At 35.5% G+C, this 26,081-nt stretch overlaps 1 protein-coding gene across 2 annotated transcripts in view; it reads left to right on the top strand.

Moving 5' to 3' along the window:
• Window positions 1-11,517, top strand: part of LOC123559046 (uncharacterized) — a 30,199-nt gene extending 18,682 nt beyond the window's left edge. For both annotated transcript variants that reach the window (XM_053543664.1, XM_053543665.1), the window contains exons 3-6: window positions 3,042-3,096; window positions 3,903-4,013; window positions 6,914-6,943; window positions 10,820-11,517. In XM_053543664.1, the coding sequence (XP_053399639.1) occupies window positions 3,042-3,096; window positions 3,903-4,013; window positions 6,914-6,943; window positions 10,820-11,082 (459 nt within the window). In that variant the 3' untranslated portion in view covers window positions 11,083-11,517. The remainder of the gene's footprint in view (window positions 1-3,041; window positions 3,097-3,902; window positions 4,014-6,913; window positions 6,944-10,819) is intronic.
• The last annotated feature ends 14,564 nt before the right edge of the window (window positions 11,518-26,081 follow it).

Raw genomic sequence — 26,081 nt, 5'->3', positions numbered from 1 at the left:
GAAAGGCCAAAGGCACAATTGGAAGATATATTTAATAACAATTGAGCAAATACAGCTTGTGTGGTCTTCGATCTCTTTAGTCATTTAAAACTTTTGAAGTGGTTTTATACAAGTGATCATAACGAAGTTATGAGGTGTCACGGGCAAGACTCAGGTCCTTTCTGGAAAGATCGAGGTCACACTTTTACTGTAAAATATAGAATTTTGTATTTCATGTTGTGTTAGTTGATATGAATGACAGTGACAATAAAAAACATACCGAAGTGTACTATATATTTTGAAGTAATGTAGTTTTATAAACTTTAAGATATTATAATTTTTAACTTATCACTGACTTATTAGTGTTTATCAACAATGCATCTAGCTTTTTTATGCTTTAGTATACGAGCCGCATAATGAAAAACCGACATAATGGCTTTGCGACCAGCATGGATCCAGACCAGCCTGCGCATCCGCGCAGTCTGTTCAGGATCCATGCTGTTTGCTTTTAAAGCCCATTGCAATTAGAGAAACTGTTAGCGAAAAGCATGGATGCGCAGGCTGGCCTGGATCCATGCTGGTCGCAAAACCACTATGTTGGTTTTCTCATGGCGCGGCTCATATGTTTTTTTCTGTCCTCTGAGAATAAGAATCTGTCAGGCAATTAAAAAAAAATTAACATTGTGAAAGTAGTTTGTTCCTTTATGAGCTATTTATGCTTATGTTCATTTAGATGCATTTATGAATTTATATTGGCTACCCAGCTTTTCTGGGCTTCGGCTAACTGCAGTTTATTTGAAAATAAGTAACTTATCATTATACAGTACGAGTAATACATTTAGGCCCCCATATAGGTTAGACAGTACTAAATGTCTCAAATATTGTAAAGTCGTAAGCCACGTACACCAAATTGCATGATTCATAGCGAGCTTGGTATAACATGAATAAACCATTTAGAACTTCAAATTAGTATTATTCGTATTCTTAATTTCTGGTGTAAAGTTCTTAATTCTAAATCTGGTTAGATACGCATACATCCTTAAAGAATATTGTTAACTCCAGGCTGAAAGACAACTTTGTTCAAAGCTGGAGAAGGATACTAACTAACTAACTACATGTTTATGTAGCAAAACCGCATCACAAATCTACATCAGCGTTAACGTTTAAAATTGGAATGTTTCAAAATCTACCTCATAAATAGAGAATATTAGGTTACTGTCTGATAAATTTAAATTTATTAGGCGAGTAGAAGAAAATATATTAGGCGAGGCTGTGCCGAGCCTTATATATTTTCGTAGACGAGCCTAATAAATTTAAATTTTTCAGACAGTAATCTAATATTCTATTTATCCTACCTGTTCAGAAAATAGGGAAAAAAGTCGTTGGAAAGAGCAACAGCGTGTAGACTTGACGTCATATACGACGTTTGCAAGTGCAATTCTATTTGTGGATAAAATTGAAAAATTGCAAAAACTTTCTTGTTTCTGGATAAAAACTTTTGATATTACCACTTATTTTCTTAGTTAGAACATTTCCAATACAATGATAACGGTTTTTATGAAAAATTCGGAAAAAAGGTGTTTTCAAAATTTCCGCCTGAAGCGCTGTAAAAGTGAAAAATAGCAATAACATTTTTGTTTCCGGATAAAAACCTATAATTTGACCACTCATTTTCTAAGTTTAAGCATTTCCAATACAATGGTGACGGTTTCAATGCAAAATTTTGATAAAATATGTAATTTCAAAAATTCCCGCTAAAGTGATATCTTGACAATGACTAGATAAAGCAAAGTTTATTAGGCAGGCCGATTTTATGCTATATCTTGTATGAGGGTAGGATAAAATCTACTACTTTTCGTTTACATTGCAGCTAGTTGTATGTTCAGTGCTGATAATGGTCAAATTTAGTGGTTCCAAGAAAAAACATAGTTGTTGCCACCTGAAGTATTTACACAAATATAATACTTACGCAAACAATAAAATTATATTATTACATTAATAATTCTTTGGCAGTTATCTTTTGATTAAGGCAAGTAATGTGTACAACAATTAATTCGCCAGTAGGGCATTTCAGAAGTAGATGCTAGTAACTCGGGTTAAATTTTACAGCTGACCCTGGCCTGCCATTTTTGTAAGTATTCACTGTCTATGATAGTACGAGTATGGTAGGGTAATGATTTAAGCTACAATAATATGTAATATATTACGACTTGTAATGAATATATGTGGGATTTTTTGTTGTTGTTTTTTCTGGTACCGATCGATATAGTTTGCATATGGTTATATTTGAATATCAGTACGTCACCAATTTGCGTAGGTAAACAAATTGGGTACTGCCATAACTTATTGATATGAACTATGACATTATTATTTTGGCAGACTATGTCATTTGACCGCATAAACATGTGCATTTTAAAGGGAAAATCTGCTTTAATTTAACAGGCCTAGTATTTTCTAATATAGTGTTGTATATAGACTTAAATGCTTGAAACCTCATTCTTATACAAATCTGAATAACTGTCATTGAAAATTGAGGTTAAAGTCATAATATTATGTCATTTTTGTTCTGAAAACCTACCTGCCGGCAAGTTTGTTCCGCCTTTGCGACCAGTACAAACCAAGATCAGACTGCACATAGTCTGCATTGTTCGCTTTTCAGTCAATAATTCTTTAGTGAACACCCCTTTGAATAATAAGAGGTACTGTCCAAAATTAATGGTGGGCCAGTCTATTTTAGAAATTTAGCAGGGTAAAGGTTTAATGTAGATTAAGTAAAGGCTTTCAATGCTAAGAAGAAAAACAAACAAATAACAAAAATATTTTGAGCTTTTTGTGTTTAAAGACATATGCCGCTTATAAGTAACTTTGAATTTTCGTTTTAACTACAGAACTCTCAACATATATATACTATTTATTCGTGTTGAGAATAAAGCTAAATTGCCAGGGGTTTTAAATTATTCTATATTGTATTGTATGGAAAGTTAGGTAATTCGATTTATAAATACCTAATAATACAATGACACTGAAGAATTTGGTTTAATCGTTGCATATATTTTTTTCAGTGCAGATCAGGCTGGGCATGCTTGGGACCTGACGGTAACCAGACTTGCTACAAATGTAAGTAGACGGATCCTTTTGTTTTTTATAATATCCGCACAATGATGCAGTTGTACATATACATAAATTGAGAAAGTTAGCTTCCTTACATGGACTTTTTGACAGCCAAGGTGTATCCGAAGGCAGCACATAAATAAGGTGACGGTTTAAAGTTGTAGTTGGAACATGTTGTCTATATGATTTAGTTTTGCTCATTGGTATCAAGTTGGATCTATGTCGGCGACATTTAGGCTATATATGACCACTATTGTTCTTTTTTATATTTTATATTTTATTTTTGATTCATTAAAACACTCCAATATAGACAAGGAGATAGTGACGGAAGGTAAATGAATTCTCGTTTTTACATTCAAAGCAATGCTATCACAATAATACATTGCTTGGGTTTATATTGTTAAAACGTGCAGACGCTGGCCTTCCTGCCGTTATTCCGACCACTTACCGACATCCATAGAGTAGGGGCAGGCCGACTGAGGTCAGAACTAATTCTAATGTGTAAAAGTTACTGTATGAAACTCAGCATCTACCAATTTTTCAGAAATAAAAATACATATAATATATTAAATTGTTTAAAACTTGGCAAATACTAGTACTTAAAGACTTAGTATTTTATGCATTTTGAACTAAGGAAAAATACTTAACAATTTTCATTACCCTGATAATATTCACTAATGGTGATTTACTGGGTCCGTAGAACTGCGGATTCCTTTTCGTCTTTAAAAGATGATAACTTTACAATGAAAAACACATTTAAAAAATGATATAGCCAGCTACAGAGCATGTAGTTAGACATAAATTGATTTCAGGCAGGTGCAATCGGATAAGTGAATGTGAACTCAACAACGGCAACTTGGTGTGTAATTGTGAAAACTCGAATGGCTTCACAGGAGAATTTTGCAAGTGTCCGCCAACTGTCGGTAAATACATAGTTCAAACATAATTTTATTTAGATAGAATACGACTTAACAGTACCCACCAATTTGACAATAGATTTAGGAAATACTTTACTTATTATTACTATTGTTATAATTGCATGATAGTAATTGTAATTAAGTGAATTATATATAATACTGATGAATTAACTAAATATATATTGTACATTTTTTCTTCACTTTACAAATAAGCACTAACTTGAATCTGGTCAGATATTGATAGGCGTTTAATCAAAAAATAGTATTGAACGTAAGCAATCGATATGAGCCGTGCCATGAGAAAATCAACATAGTGGGTGTGCGACCAGCATGGATCCAGACCAGCCTGCGCATCCGCGCAGTCTCGTCAGGCTCCATGCTGTTCGCTAACAGTTTCTCCAATTCCAGTAGGCTTTAAAAGCGAACAGCACGGAGCCTGACCAGACTGCGCGGATGCGCAGGCTGGTCTGGATCCATGCTGGTCGCACACCCACTATGTTGGTTTTCTCATGGCACGGCTCATATAATCATGAGACCGAGTCATTTTCAATTTTCGTACGCCTTCCATTCCATCGGAGCTTTAAATGATAGATGCTGTAATATAAGGGTTACTATGGAACACCTACACTGTCTTTATATGATGATTGTTACTTCGTCATGTGCATTTCCCAATATATTCGGTACAAATTATATGTCTTGTAGATAAAACAGTTTGTTATGTACATTTACTAGTTTGTCCTGTATATTTTTTGAGTTTGTGTTGTGCATTCACTAGTTTGTGCTATCTAATTGATAGTTCGTCACGTACATTTTATAATATATTCGGTACAAATCATGATTTGTCTTGTAGATAAATCAGTTTGTTATGTACATTTACTAGTTTGTCCGGTATAGTTCTTAGTTTGGGTTTTGCATTTACTAGTTTGGGCTGTCCAATTAATAGTTCGTTAAATGCTTTTCCTAATATGTTCGGTACAAATCAGGACTTGTCTTAATTGTAGATAAAACAGTTTGTCTTGTTTTAATAAGCAGATAAGTACTGATTATTTTTTCAAAGATTACTAAAATAGATAATTCATAAAACAAAAAAGATGTAGTTTTTAAAGTAAACTGATTTTCATATTTTTATGCAGAACATTCATATATTTAACATCAAAATTGAAATAATCATTATTTTCAAACTTCAACAAATATAAGTATTAAAACGAGGGGCCGATAAATGAAACCGCGAAGGGGGACGAAATGACTAAAATGGGAACAAATTGATTGGGGGATTAGCTGACTATAAATCTTTGCCGGTGCAGTGTCAAGTTCTTATCTGTATAAATAAACTGCATAAAGCAGTGTTTTTCATACAAGACGAACTGTTATCTCCGCATAACAAATTGATAAGTGGACATGACAAATCGTAATTTTAATGGATAATATTGTAAATTGTACGTAACAAACTATAAAATTGACAGCACAAACTACTAAATGCGCAGCACAAACTAAGAAATGTACTTGTCAAACTAGGTACATTTCCTAACAAACTGCTTTATCTACCAGACACATTATGATCTGTACCAAATATATTGGGAAATGCACACGACGAACTATCAACCGGACAGAACAAACTAGCGAACGCACAACATGAATTAAGAAATGTACCAGACGATCTAGTAAATTTACATATCAAACTGTTTAATCTACATAACAAATTATAATTTGTACCGGACATATTGAGAAAAGCACAAATCGAACTATTAATTGGATAACATAAGCTAGTGAATGCAAGATAGATGTTTATTAAACTACCAAATGTACCGGACAAACTAGTAAATGTACATAGCAAATTGCTTTATCTGCAAGACAAATTCTGATTTGTACCGAATATATTGGTAAATGCACACGACGAACTATTAATTGTACATTACAAACTACTAGTGCATGCACAACACAAACTTAAGAAATGTACCGGACAAACTAGTAAATGTACATAGAAAACTGTTTTATATACAAGACAAATCATGATTTGTACCGAATATATTTGAAAATGCACAAGACGAACTGTTAATTTCACATCACAAACTAGTGAATGTACAACACACGCTATGAAATGTACACAACAAACTGTTTTATCTACAAGGCAGATTATAATTTGTACCGAATATTTTGGGAAAAGCACATTACGAACTGATTATCATTATGTTAACATATGTTACTTTGTTATATTTTCACATATTAATTTGTGGGAAACACAATTTTTATTATAATGTTGCCACCAGCGATTTGATGCAGCTTTAAATAGTCTGTTCAAGCAAGTCAAATGCAGCTTTATATTGTCTGTTCAAGCAAGCCAAATTCTGAATTAGATTTTCCAAGCCCACTCTTCTTGATGTTGACAAAATGCAGAAAATGAGCGTATTTGCGTAATAGCCGTATATGCGATGTCGGCGATGTACACGGTGATATAACAAAACTGAATTTCAAGGATTTCATGCATGCAAAAATCTTTCTGGTAGCCAGTCTATTATTTTTTTACAACACGCAATAGCAAAGTATTTCCCCGTGAATTTGCAATGCATCTTTCAGTGAAAATTTAGAAATGGCTTCAGTTTTCTGCGTTACGTCAAAGTGTCGCGAATTGTATGTGTGCGTATTTAAACGTTTTAAAGACTTATAGCTAATATTTATGGTTTTTTAAAAAAAAATTATCTTTGATTTATATGGAAAGGATATTATTTTTTTTGTGGGGGTTGGGGGTAGGGGTGGAGGCTGTATTAACTACAGTGGTATAAGTGAAGTTAAACTCATATGAATGATAATAGTAGTGTTATTCTGTTTCTCTGGGCAAATCCGTCAGTTTATATGTTACCGCCGTGAAGTTCTCGTTAATTATGTGAAAAATATTAAAATCTTTGCAGCCTGTGACTATGCCTACTTATTTAGCGGTGGTAAGTATGGTTATACTGAAACTATGGTGGAATATTAGAGACTCAGGGTGTTGGAGTATTATTTAGGATTTAGATATAGATTTGATTTTTACTTAATTTTGCGCAGTTAGATGCATTATCCTTAGTAGCGTAATTTAACCTAAATTATTTTTCTTTTATTTGATCACAACCTCAGGGTTTTGACATTAAAACCAACCACCTGCTACAGTGAGAACTTGAATGTTATATTCAAATGTAACACATCGGGTACCATCCTTTTTTCAGATATACTATTTCACAACATAAACACTTAGTACGTCATTTAAGTTAAGACAATCAGATTTTTTATCTCTCATGAAAAACGGACGAACATAGATTTGGCGTTGTAAGTGTATCCGTCCGTCCGTCCGTCCGTATGTCCTTCCGCAGCCATATCTTTATAACATTTAGTTACATAGGTTTAATATTATGTATATAATTGTTTATCTAAGCAAGAATACTACATTGTTTTGATAATTAAACTAACAAGACTGGACTAGTTTCACTTTAAATAATGACAATTCGAAGCCGTATCGTGATAACAATTAGTCACATTGAGTAAGCAACAGTGTGGCCAACCAACGTTACTTTTGGATATCGTACACACGGAGAACATGTCCTGATACAAGTAGCATTTTGCCGTGTTTTATTTTTTCATACCAGAGGACGAATTTCAAAGAGCGTGGAAGACAGAAATTTGTTTGATTTCCTCCATATAAAACGTCTGCAATCAGTGTTCATGTTTTTTTCTCAAACACTTCGCCATATTGCGGAAGTGTGTACGTTATCTACGCAGTAAGCCAATGAGAAGCACTTGAGTTAATTTGAGAAAAGTACTGAAAACAGCTGCTTTGTGCGGAGGAAAGCACTCATTTTTTGCTGATTTCGACGCACTTTTGTTTATGAAAATCCGTAAAGAAATGAGAAAAATATAGGCAAAAATGTTACCTGAATTGAGACGTTTACTCTATGTGAACGGCATCTAAAGGTCACGTGGGTTTGACACCTTGATTTAGTATAGGGGATACGCGCTGTGAAAACACGCTAGAGTTTTGGTCGTTTAACATTGATTAAGAAAACTAATTCATAGTTCAATATTATATGTTATAACATCGAGAACTAGATTTTCGAGCACTTCCTGATATAATATTGAAAGGTATGTTTTGAGCCAGTTAATGAACTGGATTTCCATGCTGTAAATACATTCAATTGTTTATCTTTATTTTCTGTTAGGTTTAATGTCGCACCGACGCAAATATTGGTCATATGACGATTTTTCAGCCGAAGTTTAATGTGGAGGAAGACCTCAGTTGACCCTCCGTGCATCATTTCATCACAGGCGGGCAGGAATTGGCAACTTTATGGACTGAACATGAAACAGTCATTTGGCAAAAAAGTTCTACTTTTCTGAGTCAGTGTGACCTTGAGATTTGATCTACTGACTTAAAATCAACAGGGGTCATCAGCTGATCATGATCAATCTCCCTATCAATTTTCTTGATCGTAGGCCCAAGTGTTCTCAAGTTTTCGTCCGGAAACAGTTTAACTGTTCCGGGTCACTGTGATCTTGACACTACCCTACTGACCTCAAAATCAATATGGGTCATCTGCTGATCATGATCAACCTCCCTAGTAATTTTCGTGATCCTAGCCAGAAGCGTTCTCAATTTATCCTCCGGAAAAGGTAAAAATGTTCCTGGTCACTGTGATCTTGATCTTTGACTTACTAATCTCAAAATAAATATGAGTTATTTGCTGGTCATGACCAGTCTCCTAAACAACATTCATGATCCTGCCCAAGTGTTCTTGAGTTATCATCCGAAAACTGTAGACCTGTTCTGTGTCAATGTGACCTTGGCCTTTGACTTACTGACTTCAAAATCAATAGTGACCATTTACTGGTCATGATTAACCTCTCTTTTAATGATCCTGTGCCAACGTATTCTTAAGTTATCGCCCGGAAACCGTTTAGCTGTTCCGGATCTCTGTGACCTTGACCTTTGACATACTGATCTCGAAGTCAATAGAGGTCATTTACTGGTCATGACCAACCTCATTTTAGCTTTCATGATCCTAGGCCAAATTAAAGATTCATGAATTATCATCCGGAAACCGACGGACATGCCGACCGACCGACTGACGTCTGTGAAACAATAAACACCTCTTTTTTCGAAGGGCGGCATAAGAAGTGTGTTTCTAATTTTTATACACACACACGCATAAACATGTGAAATGTCTTCAATATTTACAAACATGGTCTTTTATTGCTTGGTGAAACTCAATGACAAATAGTTAAAAAAAGGCGGAATAAAAGGGATAGAATTAGAGGAAAGGAAAATATTTTATAGAAATAATTTAAAATAATTGAAACAACACAAAGAGGCTGTTAAAGGGATAAGAAATATGGTAGATTTGGATGGGGCTAAAGAGATTAGGTTAATCTATGTGTTAAAAACAGCTGACTTTCTTAATCTATCATACAAAGAGGTGTGCAGTGTGACATAAGTATCTAAATTTCCTGTATTAAAATCTTATCAGAAATAAAGTTTTGGTGAGCAAATCAAGGCATTTTGTCCATTTTTTAAAATCAAATCTAATGCGTTCGAAATATACATAATGGCAACAATGAATATGATGTTGTTACAAATACATATATATTTCATAAAAGACCAGTTCTGTCGTTTTCCTGTACAAAATTAGAAAAGGACAATTGTGTACATTTGTCTCCCGCATTTTTTCCATTTGCCTCCCGCATTTTTTTCCAAGCAATTCATCGATTTATGTCCAGAGTCAATCTTCACAGCGCATATCCGATTGCGTAATCGTTTTTATTTGAATAAGCCGCTGCCCTGCAAATCGTTTGAAAGTCAATCTGACTAAAGTACTTGATCTTCTAAACGAAGATCTGAGAACGACCCATTCACATTCCTCTTCTGTAGATTTTGGATTTCCAGTATTGCTATTTTTATTTCATCCAATCAGACGACTTGTTCGAATGTCAAAGAGTAACAAAAATGTGCAGTCATTCCAGGGCTCGAACCCGGGACCCCTCGCTTACAAAGCAACCTACCGATTGAGCTAGGCGGCTATCTGATACATTATGAAATAAGAATTGTAAATATCAACAGTCAATGCTACAGGTAGATTTGCAAGATGTTGTAAGTTAGGCTCTGATTGGCTAGCGAAAGGGTCGTCAGAACGAGGCAATGAATAGGTCGTTCTCAGATCCTATGCGTAGCGTAATAGGAGATGTACTTTAGTCAGATTGTTTGAAAGTCCACCTGGTTTGACCAGAAAAAATGCTCTTTTATTAATTAAGAACCGTAATTGCTGTCATTCTGCAGCAATATCTAGTTAAAGCTTACTCATATTGAGCTGATATTTGGTGTGTGTTTGTATTTACCAGAACTAATTGCTGCTGAAACTGATCATTCGATGATAACATTAGTATTTACATGTATACTCCACTTTTTATTTAGCGTAACTCTTTGCATTAAATATAGAATAAACAAATAGATTAATGTTCTTAAAAAAGAAATAAGCTTTTGAAACCAGAATTTCGAAACAAGTGGTACCTGTAATTCCTGGCAAATTGGCTGACTATTCTTATACATGAAAATAAGTTACTTATATGATATATATATATATATATGAGCAGTTTTAGAAATTCATTTTATTCATTTATACAGTCATTTGTTAATTGTCCCTGAGAAATTATTTTATTACATTTAAAAGTAATGTTTAGGCAAAAGAAAATGTTGTTTTATAATTGTAGATTGCAAACCGGAGTTAAGTGAAACTATACGTTATTTTACAACACAGTATCAAATAATGTGAGCTTGTTATAATTTATTTTAGTGTGCACCGAGTTTTACAATGAATTTAAAACAATCGACAACGTTAAAATAAGGAACGACGTGCCGGTCATAGATTATCTTGAATCAACCCTTGACGGTTGCAGGAGTAAGTGTCTTGACAATATTGATTGTCATTTATTTACTTTCTCGGAAAGAGATGAATGTACAACATATGGTCCACCTAATCCAGTGGACATCTTGGACCATCTCGACGGAGATACAGATTTTCAGCTGCGTATTAGAAAGTGTAAAAAGTGCTTTTGAATACTTGGGAGCGAAGCGATAGATTTTAAAGTCCGTTAGATTGAAATGATTAGACAGACCTACAATAACATAAGAACACATACAGACTTCCCTAATAGAGACAAATAATGAACTCAGTTGTGAATGCTTTTGTCGTAAGTGTACTTAGATCTCTTTTGTTGTTAATGAACCAGTGTTTCAGATAATTAATCAGAATGTTTTTACTTTTACACTGGGCTATAAAACCAAACGTACATGGGGCGTGTTTGTTTTATTTCCGGAATATTTTGTTTTATTTAGTTTCACTTAAATATGAATGTAAGTGACATATAACAATATTTGAAGTTTGTTAATATCAAATCCCTCCAATGAAAATTATTCTAACAAATCTGTTTCGAAATGTATTTCAATAGCAAACTTCAGGGATAGTTTAATAAATTCATAACCTCCGGCAAATACGTTTTCATTTTATTTGTTCCTTATCCATTTCTTTGATTGAGCTACTATAACAAGAAGTTGATATTTCTTACACAAAAAGGCTTGCTCGGGATATTCAACCCCATCGTTATTTTTGAAATGCTTAACAAAAGTGTCGATTCTGCGAAACCGTCTAAACTACCGTGCTTTAAAAATTTAGCATATGCCTTGTTCTGAAGCTTGAAATGGAACAGAATTTATGTAGAACATATAAAAACATATAAAAAATGTTTATTCCTGTATCGAAAATGAGTAAGTTGGCAAACACGCAAAAATGCATAGAATGGGCATTATGGTTCCATAAACATATTTTCCGAAATCTGTTTTTGGATTTAACGTCGCACCGACACATGATAGGTCATATGGCGACTTTCCAGCTTTAATGGTGGAGGAAGACCCCAGGTGCCCCTCCGTGCATTATTTCATCACGAGCGGGCACCTGGGTATAACCACCGACCTTCCGTAAGCCAGCTGGGTGGCTTCCTCACATGAAGAATTCAACGCCCTGAGTAAGGCTCGAACCCACATCGATGAGGGGCAAGTGATTTGAAGTCAGCGACCTTAACCACATGGCCACGAAGGCACATACTATGCTTTTATGTCACATTGGCCAAGGGAACTGTCCGAAACATTTATGTAAGAATAATATCGTGTTCATTTTATTTAGTTCCTTCGAAAATTCATTGTTACAAAGTTTGTAAAATTCGTCGATGCACCTTAATAGACCAAAAAAAAAAAAAAGCATATAAAAGGGATAACAATTGTGTTTTTTTTTTCTTTTTTACTAGAAACAATTTCTCTACGATTAAGCAAAGTTTGTTCCGTACCTTGAGTGTATATAGCTAGGACAATCGATATTTAACTGAGCCCATACCTGAATTTTATTTTAGCTAATCTAAGCACAATGTGCTAGAGGAGAGCCATTTTGATGACAGTGTCCGTCGTCTGTCTTCATCTGTCATTCACAATTTGACTGTCAAAACTCTAGATGTCACAATGTTAGCTTAATCTTAATGAAACATAGTCAAAGCGTTTGTCTTCACTACAAAGATCACAATTCCTGACCAGTCGTAAAGTGACTCGGTCAGAGTGTTTGCCTCTACAAAATGTCCATATGCCATTCATACTTGACTTAGCACTTGACTTTTTCATAGAAAGTGGTTCTAAACGTAGTTCAAGTGTATTTTACGCAGAACGTGGATGCATTGGTCGAAAGGGCTTAGACGCTTTCCTATGGAGCTGAAGGCCCCTGGGGACTCCCACTGCGGTGTGTCCTTGGGCAAGGAACTTTATCACGATTGCCTCAGTTGACCCAGCTATAAATGGGTACCAGCAAATTGCTGGTGTGTGTGTGTGTGGGCGGGGGGGGGGGGGGGTATAGTTGGTTTTAAGTGTTTTTAATATAGGGTCGCCAAAAAGCTCTACAGAGCGTATGTTAATTGTTTCACAAAGCGACGGTAAATAAAATTTACCTTTACCTAAATTTACCTTTACATTTAACAAATAAGTAAAATTGGGATCGGGACGAGATTTTTGTAAAGGTTTCAACTTACATCATTGAGCTCATAGAACTTGATTTAGAAAAGATTTGAAACTTTTTCATGAGATAATGCGCTTACACTATTGATACGTAAGATAAATCTTGTCATACCATTTCAAGTACTTCCTCAGACTCCCGATTTTTTATTATTTAGCGTTGGTTGTAGTAATATGCGCCACCTAACGAAAGTCAACAGACCGTTATGAAAATTTTGCCGAATCAAAATTGACGATATTTCCCATTGACTGGTATTTTTTTCATTTTTCTGTTATTTTCCATTTTGCTGCTGTAAATCTTCAAACATGACCACTAACGTCATTTTTTTTAGCAGAGCGCAAAATGACGTACTTGACTGGTTTTTCGATTATCGTTTTTATATACAACTAAAATACGGCAAAAATTCTTTATTTTTAAGTTTATATTAAAATTATCTCTCCAATGATATATAATATGTCATGTTTATTTCGACGTCACATCAGAGGCAAACGATTTATGAACGCAAAACACGCAAAACTGACGTCGAGCTTTACTCAAAATTTTGCGTGAAGACGCCTATATTTCAGAAACTGTCAGATAGTTTTTTGAATAAATTTGAGCAAGCGTGCAAAATTTCAATCGCTATCGATTCCTTAAAAGAAAAATGGGGGTCACCGATTTAGATTTCGCTCTATTTACCGTGACGCTATCCCTACCCCCAGTAAAAAATAACAACGTTTTTATACATATTTCGTAAATTTTCATAAATTTTAATTCCGTTTCTATTTCTGTTAGTGGATATAATGCTATTAAATTCCAGTAATGATAAAAAAGAAGATATGATTAAATGAAATTATTGAAATAAATGAATAATTTCAGGAAATTGCTCTCCTATACATGACACAGAAACACAAAGAGTCCTTTTTATTGAAACGGTAAAGTGTGTTTTAGCCGAAAGTTGTATTCACCTAGAATACGCTGATTTTTATTTGTAGTTGCAGCTTCAGTTCTTAAGCAAACTTTGTTTAAATTTAATAAAATTAAAAACATTTGTCAAAACGCTAAAACCTTAGCAGAAAAGTGAAGCACATCAAATGTTAAAGTTCTAAGCAAAATGTTTGTAGTCAATCTTAAAGAGATTCTATTACCGGATATTTTGGTGTTCATTTTAGACTTCGTTAACTTTTAAATTTATGTTCACGCAGGTATGCTTCATGCCAGTACTGGATATTTCCATGTCAGTGTATTTTTATCTTACTTTGGTATTCTGTCGAACGCAGGATAGGGACAAAACGAACCGTTCTAGAAAATAATTTGCCCGTGACTTGTGTGCACAACCGTTTTCTGGAGAGGAAACAGGTAAAAGTTCGAACTATCCCGCCGGAAGTTCAGTTGGCCGGTTCGTGTGAGGTAAACAAGATGAAATGGTTTATAAGAAAACGCAGAAAACGGTGCGGTCTTAATAAAAATGCAGTTATTTCGATAAATGAGTGCAGTTTTTACATAGGTTCTATTAAAACAATAGATTATCGGGGCTAAAAGTGCAGTTTGGAAATATAAAGACTGATTCTTCGTTCTTACACATTCTTTTTTATATTTTAGTTGCTTTGTCATTCATGCTACTACAGTGACTGTTCAATATCTGTCACTTAAACGTCAAAACCAACATAGTGGCTTTACGACCAGCATGCGCATCCGCGCAGTCTGTCTGGCCAGGATCCATGCTGTTCGCTTTCAAAGCCTATTGCAATTAGAGCAACTGTTAGCGAACAGCATGAACCATGACCAGAATGCGTGGATGCGCAGGCTGGTCTGGGTCCATGCTGGTCGCAAACGCACTTGGTTGGTTTTCTCATGACTTGGCTCAAATGTTAAGATCGTCATCTAGATTGACTACATTGATGAAAGTTTGCATCTGATATCAGGAGACGTAGGTTCAAACCATACAAATGCCACAATTTTAAATGTCTCATTTTAAAGGCTTTGAAAGCATGCGCACGGTAGAAGTTTAATCAACCAAATGTGGCCAGAAAATAAAATGGAGACTTTGTAAAACATGACTGTAGTATAAAATTAAATTATAAAATAGGGTGATATACAGTGTAACTTCCGAAAACCGAACGACCTCCGGACCAGCCTAAAAGTTCGGTTTTTGGAAGTTTCCGGAATTCAGAAGTTTGAAAGTTTGTAGGCAAAGTGGACGTGGTGCACAAGAGTATTGTTTTCTTACACGTAGGATAAAGGAGATTTTTATCCTTTCTAATTTTACAATTTCATATTAATTTATTAATTAATTAGATAATTAATTAATTATTTACAACTATTAAGGATAATAAATACATAAATCACAAATATAAAAAGAAACAACAGAACTTTAATACAATAGCACTTAAGCAAACATTTTCCACATACATTTTAGCATCTTTGAACCCGACTTTGTCAACATTTAATTTTAATTAATGTTGATAATGCATAGTTCAATCGATGTAACTAAATCATTTAAAACATCCATCTTTCTTTCGTTCAAACATTAAGAAAGTTTTAACACATAAGATATTTAATTCATCACGTTTTCATAAATTGAATACAAATGAAAATAATCGCTAATTACTTCCTTACTTTTGCATCAAATGATCACTGTGATTATACAGCGTGTCAAAATAAACCCGCACCGCTAATGAATAAACAAAAGAACATGTTGACAGCGTTTCTGGATTATCAGGTGACACTTTTAAGCAAGCAAATATTTTGCTGTTCGGTTTTCAGAAGTCTATTTTAGTGTTAAAATATAAACGGTGCTTCAAAAATCGTCCGGTTTTCAGAATTCGGAAGTTCCGGTTTTCAGAGGTTAAAAATATATAGAAATAAGAACAGAAAAAAACGGGACTTTGAGTTTCGTGCGGTTTTCAAAGGTTTCCGGTTTTCAGAAGGTCCGGTTTTCGGAAGTTACACTGTATAAAGCCGTGCTGACGTTTTGTGAGTATTTTATTCAATTTACTGCTTAATTTCCAGCAGACGTTTATAATTTTGTCGGGATATATAGCACATGTATGAACCTGCGTCTTCTGATATCAGGCGCATACTATCCTCGGTGTTGTTTGTAACATTTGTTTACCGGGATATATAAACAAAACAAGTATTTTGTTAAAGTACTAAACATTAATCAAAAGTACCACGAGCGAAACTTTGCAGTGTGAACGTCTTGGAGGTACATGTGATTCTTAACACCCTAAATAAACTTATGGAACAAATTCCTTTCTCTCCTCATTAGAGTACTGTATGCGTAATCTAAATTTCTGTAAACTGTTTCTATGTAAAGATGGAATCATTAACTGCGCACTCTTCGAAATACTATATAGAGTGCACAGGCACAAATTGTCTGTAATAAAACTGTTTGTCATGTATAGAACATTTTCTAGAAAACATACATCTGTTTGAAAAATTTAATAAACAGAAAAACGTCTTCATTTTATCATTATTGTGATACCATTTCATTATATCCAACAGCAGAAACTGATATTATTTCATTATATCCACCAACAGAAGAAGACACTGAATTTGAATTAATGGAAATTTACGAAAGAATTATGAAAACGTTGTTATTTTTACTGGGGGTAGGTGAAGCGCAACGGTAAATAGAGCGAAATCTAAATCGGTGACCCCCATTTTTCTTTTAAGGAATCGATACCAATTGAAATTTTGTACTTCTGTTGAAATTTATTCAAAAAACTATCTCGCAGTTTTTAAGATATAGGCGTTTTTACGCGAAATTTCGGGTGAAACTCAGCGTCAGTTTTACGTATTTTGCGTTCATAAATCGCTTGCCTCTGATGTGACGTTGAAATAAACATGGCATATTATATATCACTGGAGAGATAATTTTAATATAAACTTGAAAATAAAGGATTTTTGCCGTTTTTTAGTTGTATATAAAAACGATACTCGAAAAACCAGTCAAGTACGTCATTTTGCGCTCTGCTGAAAAAATGATGTTAGTGGCCATGTTTGAAGATTTACAGCAGCAAAATGGAGAATAACAGAAAAATGAAAAAAATACCAGTCAATGGGAAATATCGTCAATTTTGATTCGGCAAAATTTCATAACGGTCCGTTGACTTTCGTTAGGTGGCGCATATTACCTTAACGTCAGTTGGATCATTTAGCGAAGTTGTATCATTTAGCGTTCCCACACTCCATCAACCTTTAGCCTGCCTGTGACAAATAGTTTTGCCTTTGCGACCAGTGCAGACCAAGATCAGCCTGCACATCCGTGTCAGTAAATTTTCATTGAACACCCCTTTGAATAAGAAGTGGTACTCCCTTATTGAATGATTGACCAGTCCATTTTAGAAATTTAGCAGGGTAAAGGTTAAAACCTACAATATTCTAAAACGCTGAGATTCACTGCATGCATACAGAAAGGTTGCTAAATGCTTGAATACTGTGACATCATTTTTTTTTGCGTAGGACGAATTTTCGCGTATTTCGATGCGCGAATTTAAGACCGCGCTATTATTATTTTTTATTTTATATTTCCTTTCTAAAATTGAAAATGCGCGAATTAAAGCCCGCGCGAAACAGTCCTTCTTCATGATTGCGCGAAATTTCATGCCAGCGAATTTAAATGATTTCACAGTATTCAAAACAAAATATATATTCGAGCATACTGCCTACCTTCGGTTACCTACTGACACATACCGAATACAGTCTACGACATACCTGAACAAAAAGTTGCAGTAATTATTTGAGCCGTGCCATGAGAAAACCAACATAGTGGGTTTGCGACCAGCATGGATCCAGACCAGCCTGCGCATCCGCGCAGTCTGGTCAGGATCCATGCTGTTCGCTAATGGTTTCTCTAATTGTAGTAGGCTTTAAAAGCGAACAGCATGGATTCTGACCAGACTGCGCGGATGCGCAGGCTGGTCTGGATCCATGCTGGTCGCACACCCACTATGTTGGTTTTCTCACGGCACGGCTCATTTATTTAGTATTAGCTTACGCACTGTCATACAAACTTTTAAGATCTAAAGCAAATCTTTTTTATAGGATTTCGCGAGACGTTGAAATCAAAAAGGGAGAACAATATTTCAGGATTTTAATTACATCCTTAATTTATACCACGATCAAATATCCCCAAACTACTCACAGTATTGGTATTTTGGCCAAAATCAGTAGAAAATATTCAAAAATTCTGAAAATTTGCAAGTCTTGCTTCAAAGAAATTATTACATTTCCAGTTCATTGAGTGTTGACAGAAAAACAACTGCAGTAGAGGGTCGGATATTTTATTTTGTTTACAATGGCTGAAACGCCATACCAATGCTATCAGGGGGCGATTTCGAGGTATAGAAAGAGGATTTTACTTCTCTCTAAGAACAAGAAGTGGAATTCTACTTGTATACCCCTTAATCGACCTGATAGCATTGCAGAAATAACTACAAATCCCCTTAAAAATACTTTCATTAGTTAAGTATACATGATAGATAAGTAATGAAAATTGAAGGCAATATTCTTTTTGTGTAGTCAGTTAAAACGTTAGTCACGCCATGGAAATGTTAAATGAAATAACAGGAATGGAGCTTATCTCTTTTTACAAAATTCTTTTTGTGTAGTCAGTTAAAACGTTAGTCGCGTCATGGAAATGTGAAATGAAATAGCAGGAATGAAGCTTATCTTTTCACAATATTCTTTTTATCAAATTACTTGTGTAGTCTGTAGAAACGTTAGGCACTCCATGGAAATGTGAAAAGGAAATAAAATGACTTAAGGTGTTAGATCACTAATAGAGAACCTCCTTTTTGAAGAGTATTCAATTCCTACCATAAACCTACTTTTACTGCAATTCTTAGCGGGGCGTAGGTTCAAGCCCTACTGGGACCAAATTTTTTCCCCTTATTCTCCTTTTTTTCTAGTAAGTTTTTACTTCTTTCAAGGCATATTGTTGATTTCTTGTACAAAAATGGAAAATGGTGAATCTTATAAGCGATTTTTTGGTGTTCAAAGTGAATTTACTACTTAAACAGAAGGGGTAGAGTTACACATCTTTAAAGATATTGAGTTACACGAGGTGAAAATTCTCTATTTTGCTTTCACTCTTAGATTATATATTGTGGAAGAAATTTAGGTAGGTTTTACGTTTGCTCTAAGGTTGTTTTTAAATGGAGTAAGCAAAATTCAAAGCAGAAACGCAGCATTTGACCTTATTTTTTCTGTGTTAAAGTATGAATTCTGTCTCATTAAATCCGTTTACTTGAGGCACCATAGAAAAAATGATATTGACATTTTTATTTTGTGTTTTATAATTGTTTACCAATAGTTTGAAGTTTCTTTTATTAAAATTAATGGTAAAATGAGTTCTCTGCAAACGTTTTGGATAGTGGCTATCACTTTGAAATTTGTCTCTACTTGAGCTTGAGAAGATACCATAAGTTATACAAATTTATAAAAAACGGCACGGTTTAAAAAAAGTTGTTTAAAAATTGCAAAATAGTTCAAACCACGGTTACCTTTAAGAATATACCAAGCAAAGGCCATTTTGTAAACCTTACTGTTAGTGATCTAATATCTCAAGCTGATATTTTTATCAGAATTTTGATAAGGTACGTTTTTAAAAACGTCGCGATAACTTTATTTTTAAAAAATGAAAGGAACGCTTTAATAACTATTTTTTATCTGACACGGTCAAGAAAACGCTCCGGGATACTAGTTCTAATTATATTAAATACTGTACATAACAGTTGTTATTTGTCACTGATAAATTACATGTATATTAAAATTATTTAATGCCAGAGGCAACATTACAAATGAAGACATTTTACTCGTGTGAACGCAATCTCCCGTTGACGTATCTGTCGAAAGAAAAACAAGATAAAGACTGACCCCAACATTTTAAACGATAGAAATACATTGAATAAAATCTAGAAAATTATTTCCAATTCCTTGAAATAACCAAAAATGATTTTACAAATGTGATTTTTTTTATAGTTCTGTTAATATCAATAACAGAAGTTTGAATAGTGGTCCGCAAAGAATGACAACTCTTGCCTCAGGCCAGTTCTTATAAGCAGAGATATCTATAAGTTTACTTCCCTTGCAATTACACAATTGAGTGGAAAATGAAAACGGTTTAAGACGCAACATCATACCTTTTGGCAAAACAAAAACATTTAGGATTTATTCATATGTGTTTGATTCACCCTAAAGCCTGCTTCATATGATTTTGCCAGCTTACTTATGGTAAAAAATAACTTTTAACAAGCCGATAGACAAGAATAAAATGAAATACCTATCTATCTATCTGCCATTTAGTCAAACCCCTGCTGGGGACCTAGACTTTGCGCGTCAACTAGCGAGAATATTAAAAGAGTAAAAGTAAAGGTAAAAAGCGAGAAAAAGAAGGGTTAAAAAAACAGGTTAAAAACAGCGCCGGTGTATTTAAGGTGAGATGTGCTCAATCTGGCTTACAGCCTGACTGAAGTCTGGCCCAGACGAGTTGACAACATCTGAAGGCAAGGCATTCCAATGATATACTGAGTACTGTACCAGGGAAGAATGAAAATTTGTGATAGTTAGATGAGTGTGGTACTTTACTTGAACGAATGTCTGGGAATGAGTGGTTCTGGTTCTGGAAGATCTAGTATTGGGTGTTAGGTAGTCCGGTAGTGGGATGGCAACCTGGTTATGCAAGATGTAATAGAACACAACCAGGCGCTGGTCAATGCGACGGAGTGCAAGGCGTCGCCAATTTAGGGAGGTCAACATGTTGTCTATATATACACTGGAAGTACGGCCGAAATCACGCTTTGCCCAGCGTGCAGGCCTGCGCTGCACAGACTCAAGCTGATCAATGAGAGTATCAGAGTGTGGAACTGTACTCCAGCTGGGGCTGTACAAGTGTTTTGCATGCTTGTGATTTTAACCCTTCTGAGTGCACTTTGATGTTACGTCTTAGAAAACCCAATGTTTGATTTGCTTTTTTGGTGATGTTGTCAATGTGATCATTCCATGTAAGGTTGTGTGATGTTGTTATGCCAAGGTATTTTGCAGTTGGTACTGTTTGTAAGATGGTATTGAATAAAAGGTACTGTGTTGGTATTGGTGTTTTGCGCTAAGTGATCTGTAATACTTGGCATTTAGATGGATTGAATTTCATGTCCCATTTTGTTTCCCAGAGTTCCAGTTGTTATAAGTCTTGTTGTAGTAGGCTTGAATGAGAAGAGACAGTCAGAGAAAGATAGATAGCCGTGTCATCGGCAAACAGTCGAACGTTAGAGTGTTTAACAAAGTCAGGTAGATCATTGATATAGATAAAATACCAGTAAGAATTTTATACTTTTTTCACCATTTTTGTAAATATTAATGGTTCACGTGTTAATGGAACTGTGAATTTTTTGGTGACTTATAGGCTCGTTGGGCCGGGTGTAATTATCTCTTTATGTATGTTACTGTATATGTACGATAAACACATGTCATAATAATAAACTATTTACTTACACACTATAGCGCAGATCATACAAGTTTGCTTGTATCAAAATGTCAGACACAGAAGAAGCACTTTTGTAATACAGAACAGGTAGGATTAGTAAAGGTGCAATTATATTGATCTCTATTTCCTATGCCCAAACAGAGCTGTCCGTAAGACAGCTAATGCTCGACTATTCGAATTGTTGTCCCAGAAGCAGGAATATTACCCTATATGTTAAAATATCTATAGAGTTTCAATCCAGTATCTGCATTAGTTTTAGAGATAGTAAGTTGCATGCAAAACTTTAACCAGGATTTCTAAGTCCAAAAGGGGGCATAATTTGGCCAACATACATGTCAGAGTTATGGGACTTGACCAAGTGAGGTTGGTAATTGACTTAGAAAAAGAAAGAAAAAGGTTTCAAAGCTGTATGCCTAAAATGATAGCTTTACGTGATTGCATGCAAAAATTTAACGGTGTGACGCTGACGCCGACACCAGGGTGAGTAGAATAGCTCAGAAAATTCTTCGAATAGTAGAGCTAAAAATCATTACTAAAATATTTCACATAATCGATTCAGTCTTGTGCTGGTCATTCAGTGGCCGCGGACATTCAGTGGTCGCCGGAACAGTTAAATTTATTTCCAAAATACGAAGATTAAATTTATTGAACTAGATGCAAGATCCACGAGTATTATTGCTTCTATCCAAACGATACTCAAAAAGCGGCCGCTTTTCTTTAACAGGGGAAAGAAATCTAATGCTCCGAAACAGGTTTTAACTTCTAAAATGTGTGTAATATTTATTATAACTAGATGTCCACGGGCAACATGTCGAGCCCGCCAGCTGTCAAAGGGACTAGGAGTTGCACATGACACCCTGTCTCACTGAGGCAAACATTTTTGATAAAAAATGATTGCAAAAAGTTACAATATAAGTTATTTATAGTAACAACAAAGGGAAGTAATTCTAGGTTTATGTACATGACACTCCGTCTCATGATGGTGAAAAAATTGTGCCAAGTTACATCAAAATTCCTCCATGCATGAAAAAGAAATGCTCCGGACAAAGTCATTCTTGTATCTGACTTTTGACTTCTAAGTTTGACCTTGACCTTAGACCTAGGGTCCTAGTTCTTGCGCATGACACTCCGTCACATGGTTGTGAACATTTGTGCCAATTTACATCAAAATCCCTCCATGCATGAAGAAGAAATGCTCCGGACAAAGTCATTATTGAATTTAACCTTTCACCTCCAAGTGTGACCTTGACCTTTGAGATAGGAACCTGCTGTTTGCGCATGACACTCCGTCTCACTGAGGTTAACATTCATGTCAAATATAAACGAGATTGCTCCATGCATGTCAAAGTTATGGTCCGGACAAACAAATCCGGACGGACGGACGCACGCACGTACGCACGCACATACACCGAACAGCTATCTGGACAACTATGTCTTCGCTTCCGCAAGCGGGCTCGACAATAAACCATTCAGCATGGAAAAAGCTTCATGGGTTACACATTTGTAAAATTCTATTAATTTAGATGTTCGAACAGAAAGTGAAACAACAACAAGGTTTGTGTTTATATGAATTTTATATTGCTTATCCGTTTACATGTTGAAATGCACATTTATACGTACGTTTTTATTTTAAAAAAGAAAAGAAGCATTTCTGGTCACAGTTGAGTAGGTGATCAAACCAATGAATATGCCATAACTTCCTTGCGAAAGGTCGACTTAACCCGTGCTAGGGGGCGTGGGTAATTTTGTATTCTCATGAACAGACTCAATAAAACCGAGTCTGCAATTTTCACTGTTTGCCTTGTTCTAGGTGCTTCCGAGGGATCTACTTTTTAGATTTTATTTACTTCACAACAGCAGGTGTTAAGTACTGTGTGGCGGCCGTAAGAAGTCGCTCCGATTCTATCTCAGTGTTATTATATTTTCTGGTCCTTCGGGATCATTGATTTCAACACATTTAGATTTGAAGATTGAATACTGCTTAAGCCGGTGCTAGGGGGCGTGGGCAGTGTAGCATTTTCCATTACTTCTCATGAACAGACTCGATAAAACCGAGTCTGCAATTTTCACTGTTTGCCTTGTTCTCGGTGCTTCCGAGTGATCTACTTTTTAGATTTTATGTATTTCACAACAGCGGGTGTTAAGTGCTGTGTGGCGGCCGTAAGAAGTCGCTCCGACTCTATCTCAAAGTTATTATATTTTCTGGTCCTTCGGGATCATTGATTTCAACACATTTAGATTTGAAGATTGAATACTGCTTAAGCCGGTGCTAGGGGGCGTGGGCAGTGTAGCATTTTCCATTACTTCTTATGAACAGACTCGATAAAACCGAGTCTGCAATTTTCACTGTTTGCCTTGTTCTCGGTGCTTCCGAGGGATCTACATTTTTGATTTTATTCATAATGATTCAAAAGGGTCAAGAGGGAATAAAAAGGGTTTATATTTGCCTCAGTTGAAGCAGGGATATGGAGTGTGTTACCCGAAATACTTTTAAAAAGTCAAGAGTTATGTCAGGTTCAGAGTTGAACTAACCATTGTACTGTAATTTTGACGTGTTTACGATTTTTCTTTGATTAAGTATAACTGCAGTTGCTGTGTAAGATTTGACACAAATTATTCTATTTTTGCCAAAAGCTAAGCTGAAAATTGGAAAACTTGAAAAATTAGAAATGAAGTTGACAAGACTTTGTTGTTTTGTTGTTGTTGTTTTTTTTTGTCGACGCTGTGTATAGCCGGTCATACTATAAAGCTTTAGGTTTAAAGCTGAATGAAGAACCAAGTTGTCCTTTCGTTAGAAAAGTGGAAAACCCGCTGAAATTCCGGCTTGCCAACTAAAAAGCTTTGTCCCTACACGAAGTCAGCGACCTTAATAATTCTCCAAAGAAGGCCTTAGAACGACACGGATAAGGACATATTCCAACTACCTAAATATTAGCAGTTTGAAAAACAAACAAAACTCATTGAAACATTTTCACCGACTGACCGCAAAACGTCAAGGCACCACCTATACATTAACTTGACATGAGCCGCGCTCCCTAATGAAAATATATATCATTTAGATGATTTTTGTTAAGGACATTTGGTCAGTAGGCCACACGGTAAGTTCAAGGTTGTCTTGACACATTCTTAGGTTATAATTTGCGAACATTAAAATATCTACATACATGTACTGATATTTTATATAGCATTGCATACTTGGTTATGGTGATTGATTTTCTACACTCAGGCCGGGGTCCAGAAAATTTTGACACGGTCGCAAAAGGAGGACGAAAGCCTCACCAGAGAGATGCGTAGCTCCATGTGGGGGTAAGTACGGGAGAGTGTATCCCCTTTTTTTATTGGGTTTAGGGTCCTCCTATTTGATTTTTTTAATTATAGTATGAAATGGTGGCCTCTGGTGCTTTTTTGGTTTAAATTCTGAATGACAAAATATCATTAAGAGATCAATGCATATAACGACCTCAATGCGGACATCACTTTGATATTACACCACATGATGTTCAACCTCTGGGGATAGGTATGAGAGGGGCTGCCACCTCGTGTAAGGAGGTCAGTGGTGTTTCCCCCTGAATATTTTAGAAATATAGGTATGAACTGGTTGACGCTGAAGCATCTTGGGTTTACATTATCATTAATACGAAAGCAGGAGGAGGCCGAGTTATATTACGCCCTCAGTGCAGACATCATTATTTAGTAGAACCCCCAATTATGTTCAGTCTCTGGGGTAGGTATGGGAAGAGATACCCCCTCGTGTAAGGGGATCGGAAATTGTTTGAAAGATAAGTATGAAGTATTGACCTCTGCTGCATTTTTTGTCTAAACTTTCATTGAATGAACGTCACTTCCAAGCCGACTGGGTGTTGGAGAGCGTGAGGGCACGGGCCCCATGACACCGAAAGACCGAGCCAGGCACTTACCTTTGAACGTAGAGGTGCACAGTCGACTGACAATCGTACCGGTTTGTCTCTACCGCGGTACGTATCGAGATATTTTCAAATAATTACTGGTAGCTAAAAGATGATGTTAGAGAGAGATATATGATGTATATTACTCAGCAACATGCAGTTTACATTTTTGTTGAATTAAAGTTTGACAGAAGAGACATTTTTCCTAGATTTGTGTTATAATTATATTTTCGTAACGGCAGCTACTGCAATCAACCAGTGCACTTAAAGACATGTATGATGTACATAAGTATATGCATTATGAACGCATGTGCACGAGTGCATGCATCACGGGCTGGCGGAAAATCTCCCCGCGTCTACTGTCAGATAGTTAAATAAATGCTATATACACGGTGTTATATATCGTGTATTTGTTTTATTTCGTATTTAAATATGTCTGTTATTTTGAATCGAAACAAAATGATATTATAGCACTTGCATGTATGCATGTTGTCGGTAAAAATAATAAAAAAATCAAACTTGCATTCATCATGTATTATTAAACCTTCGAACGGTGGGATTGACGCGAGTGAATGCAAGTACAGATTATTTTGCGTGAGCACGCTATAGCTTTTGAGTGCGCCCATGGTAGCCT

This window comes from Mercenaria mercenaria, chromosome 5 (assembly GCF_021730395.1).
Source record: "Mercenaria mercenaria strain notata chromosome 5, MADL_Memer_1, whole genome shotgun sequence".
Lineage (NCBI taxonomy): Eukaryota > Metazoa > Mollusca > Bivalvia > Venerida > Veneridae > Mercenaria > Mercenaria mercenaria.
Note: the sequence above shows the minus strand (reverse complement) of the source record. Positions and strands in the feature narration are given on the sequence as shown.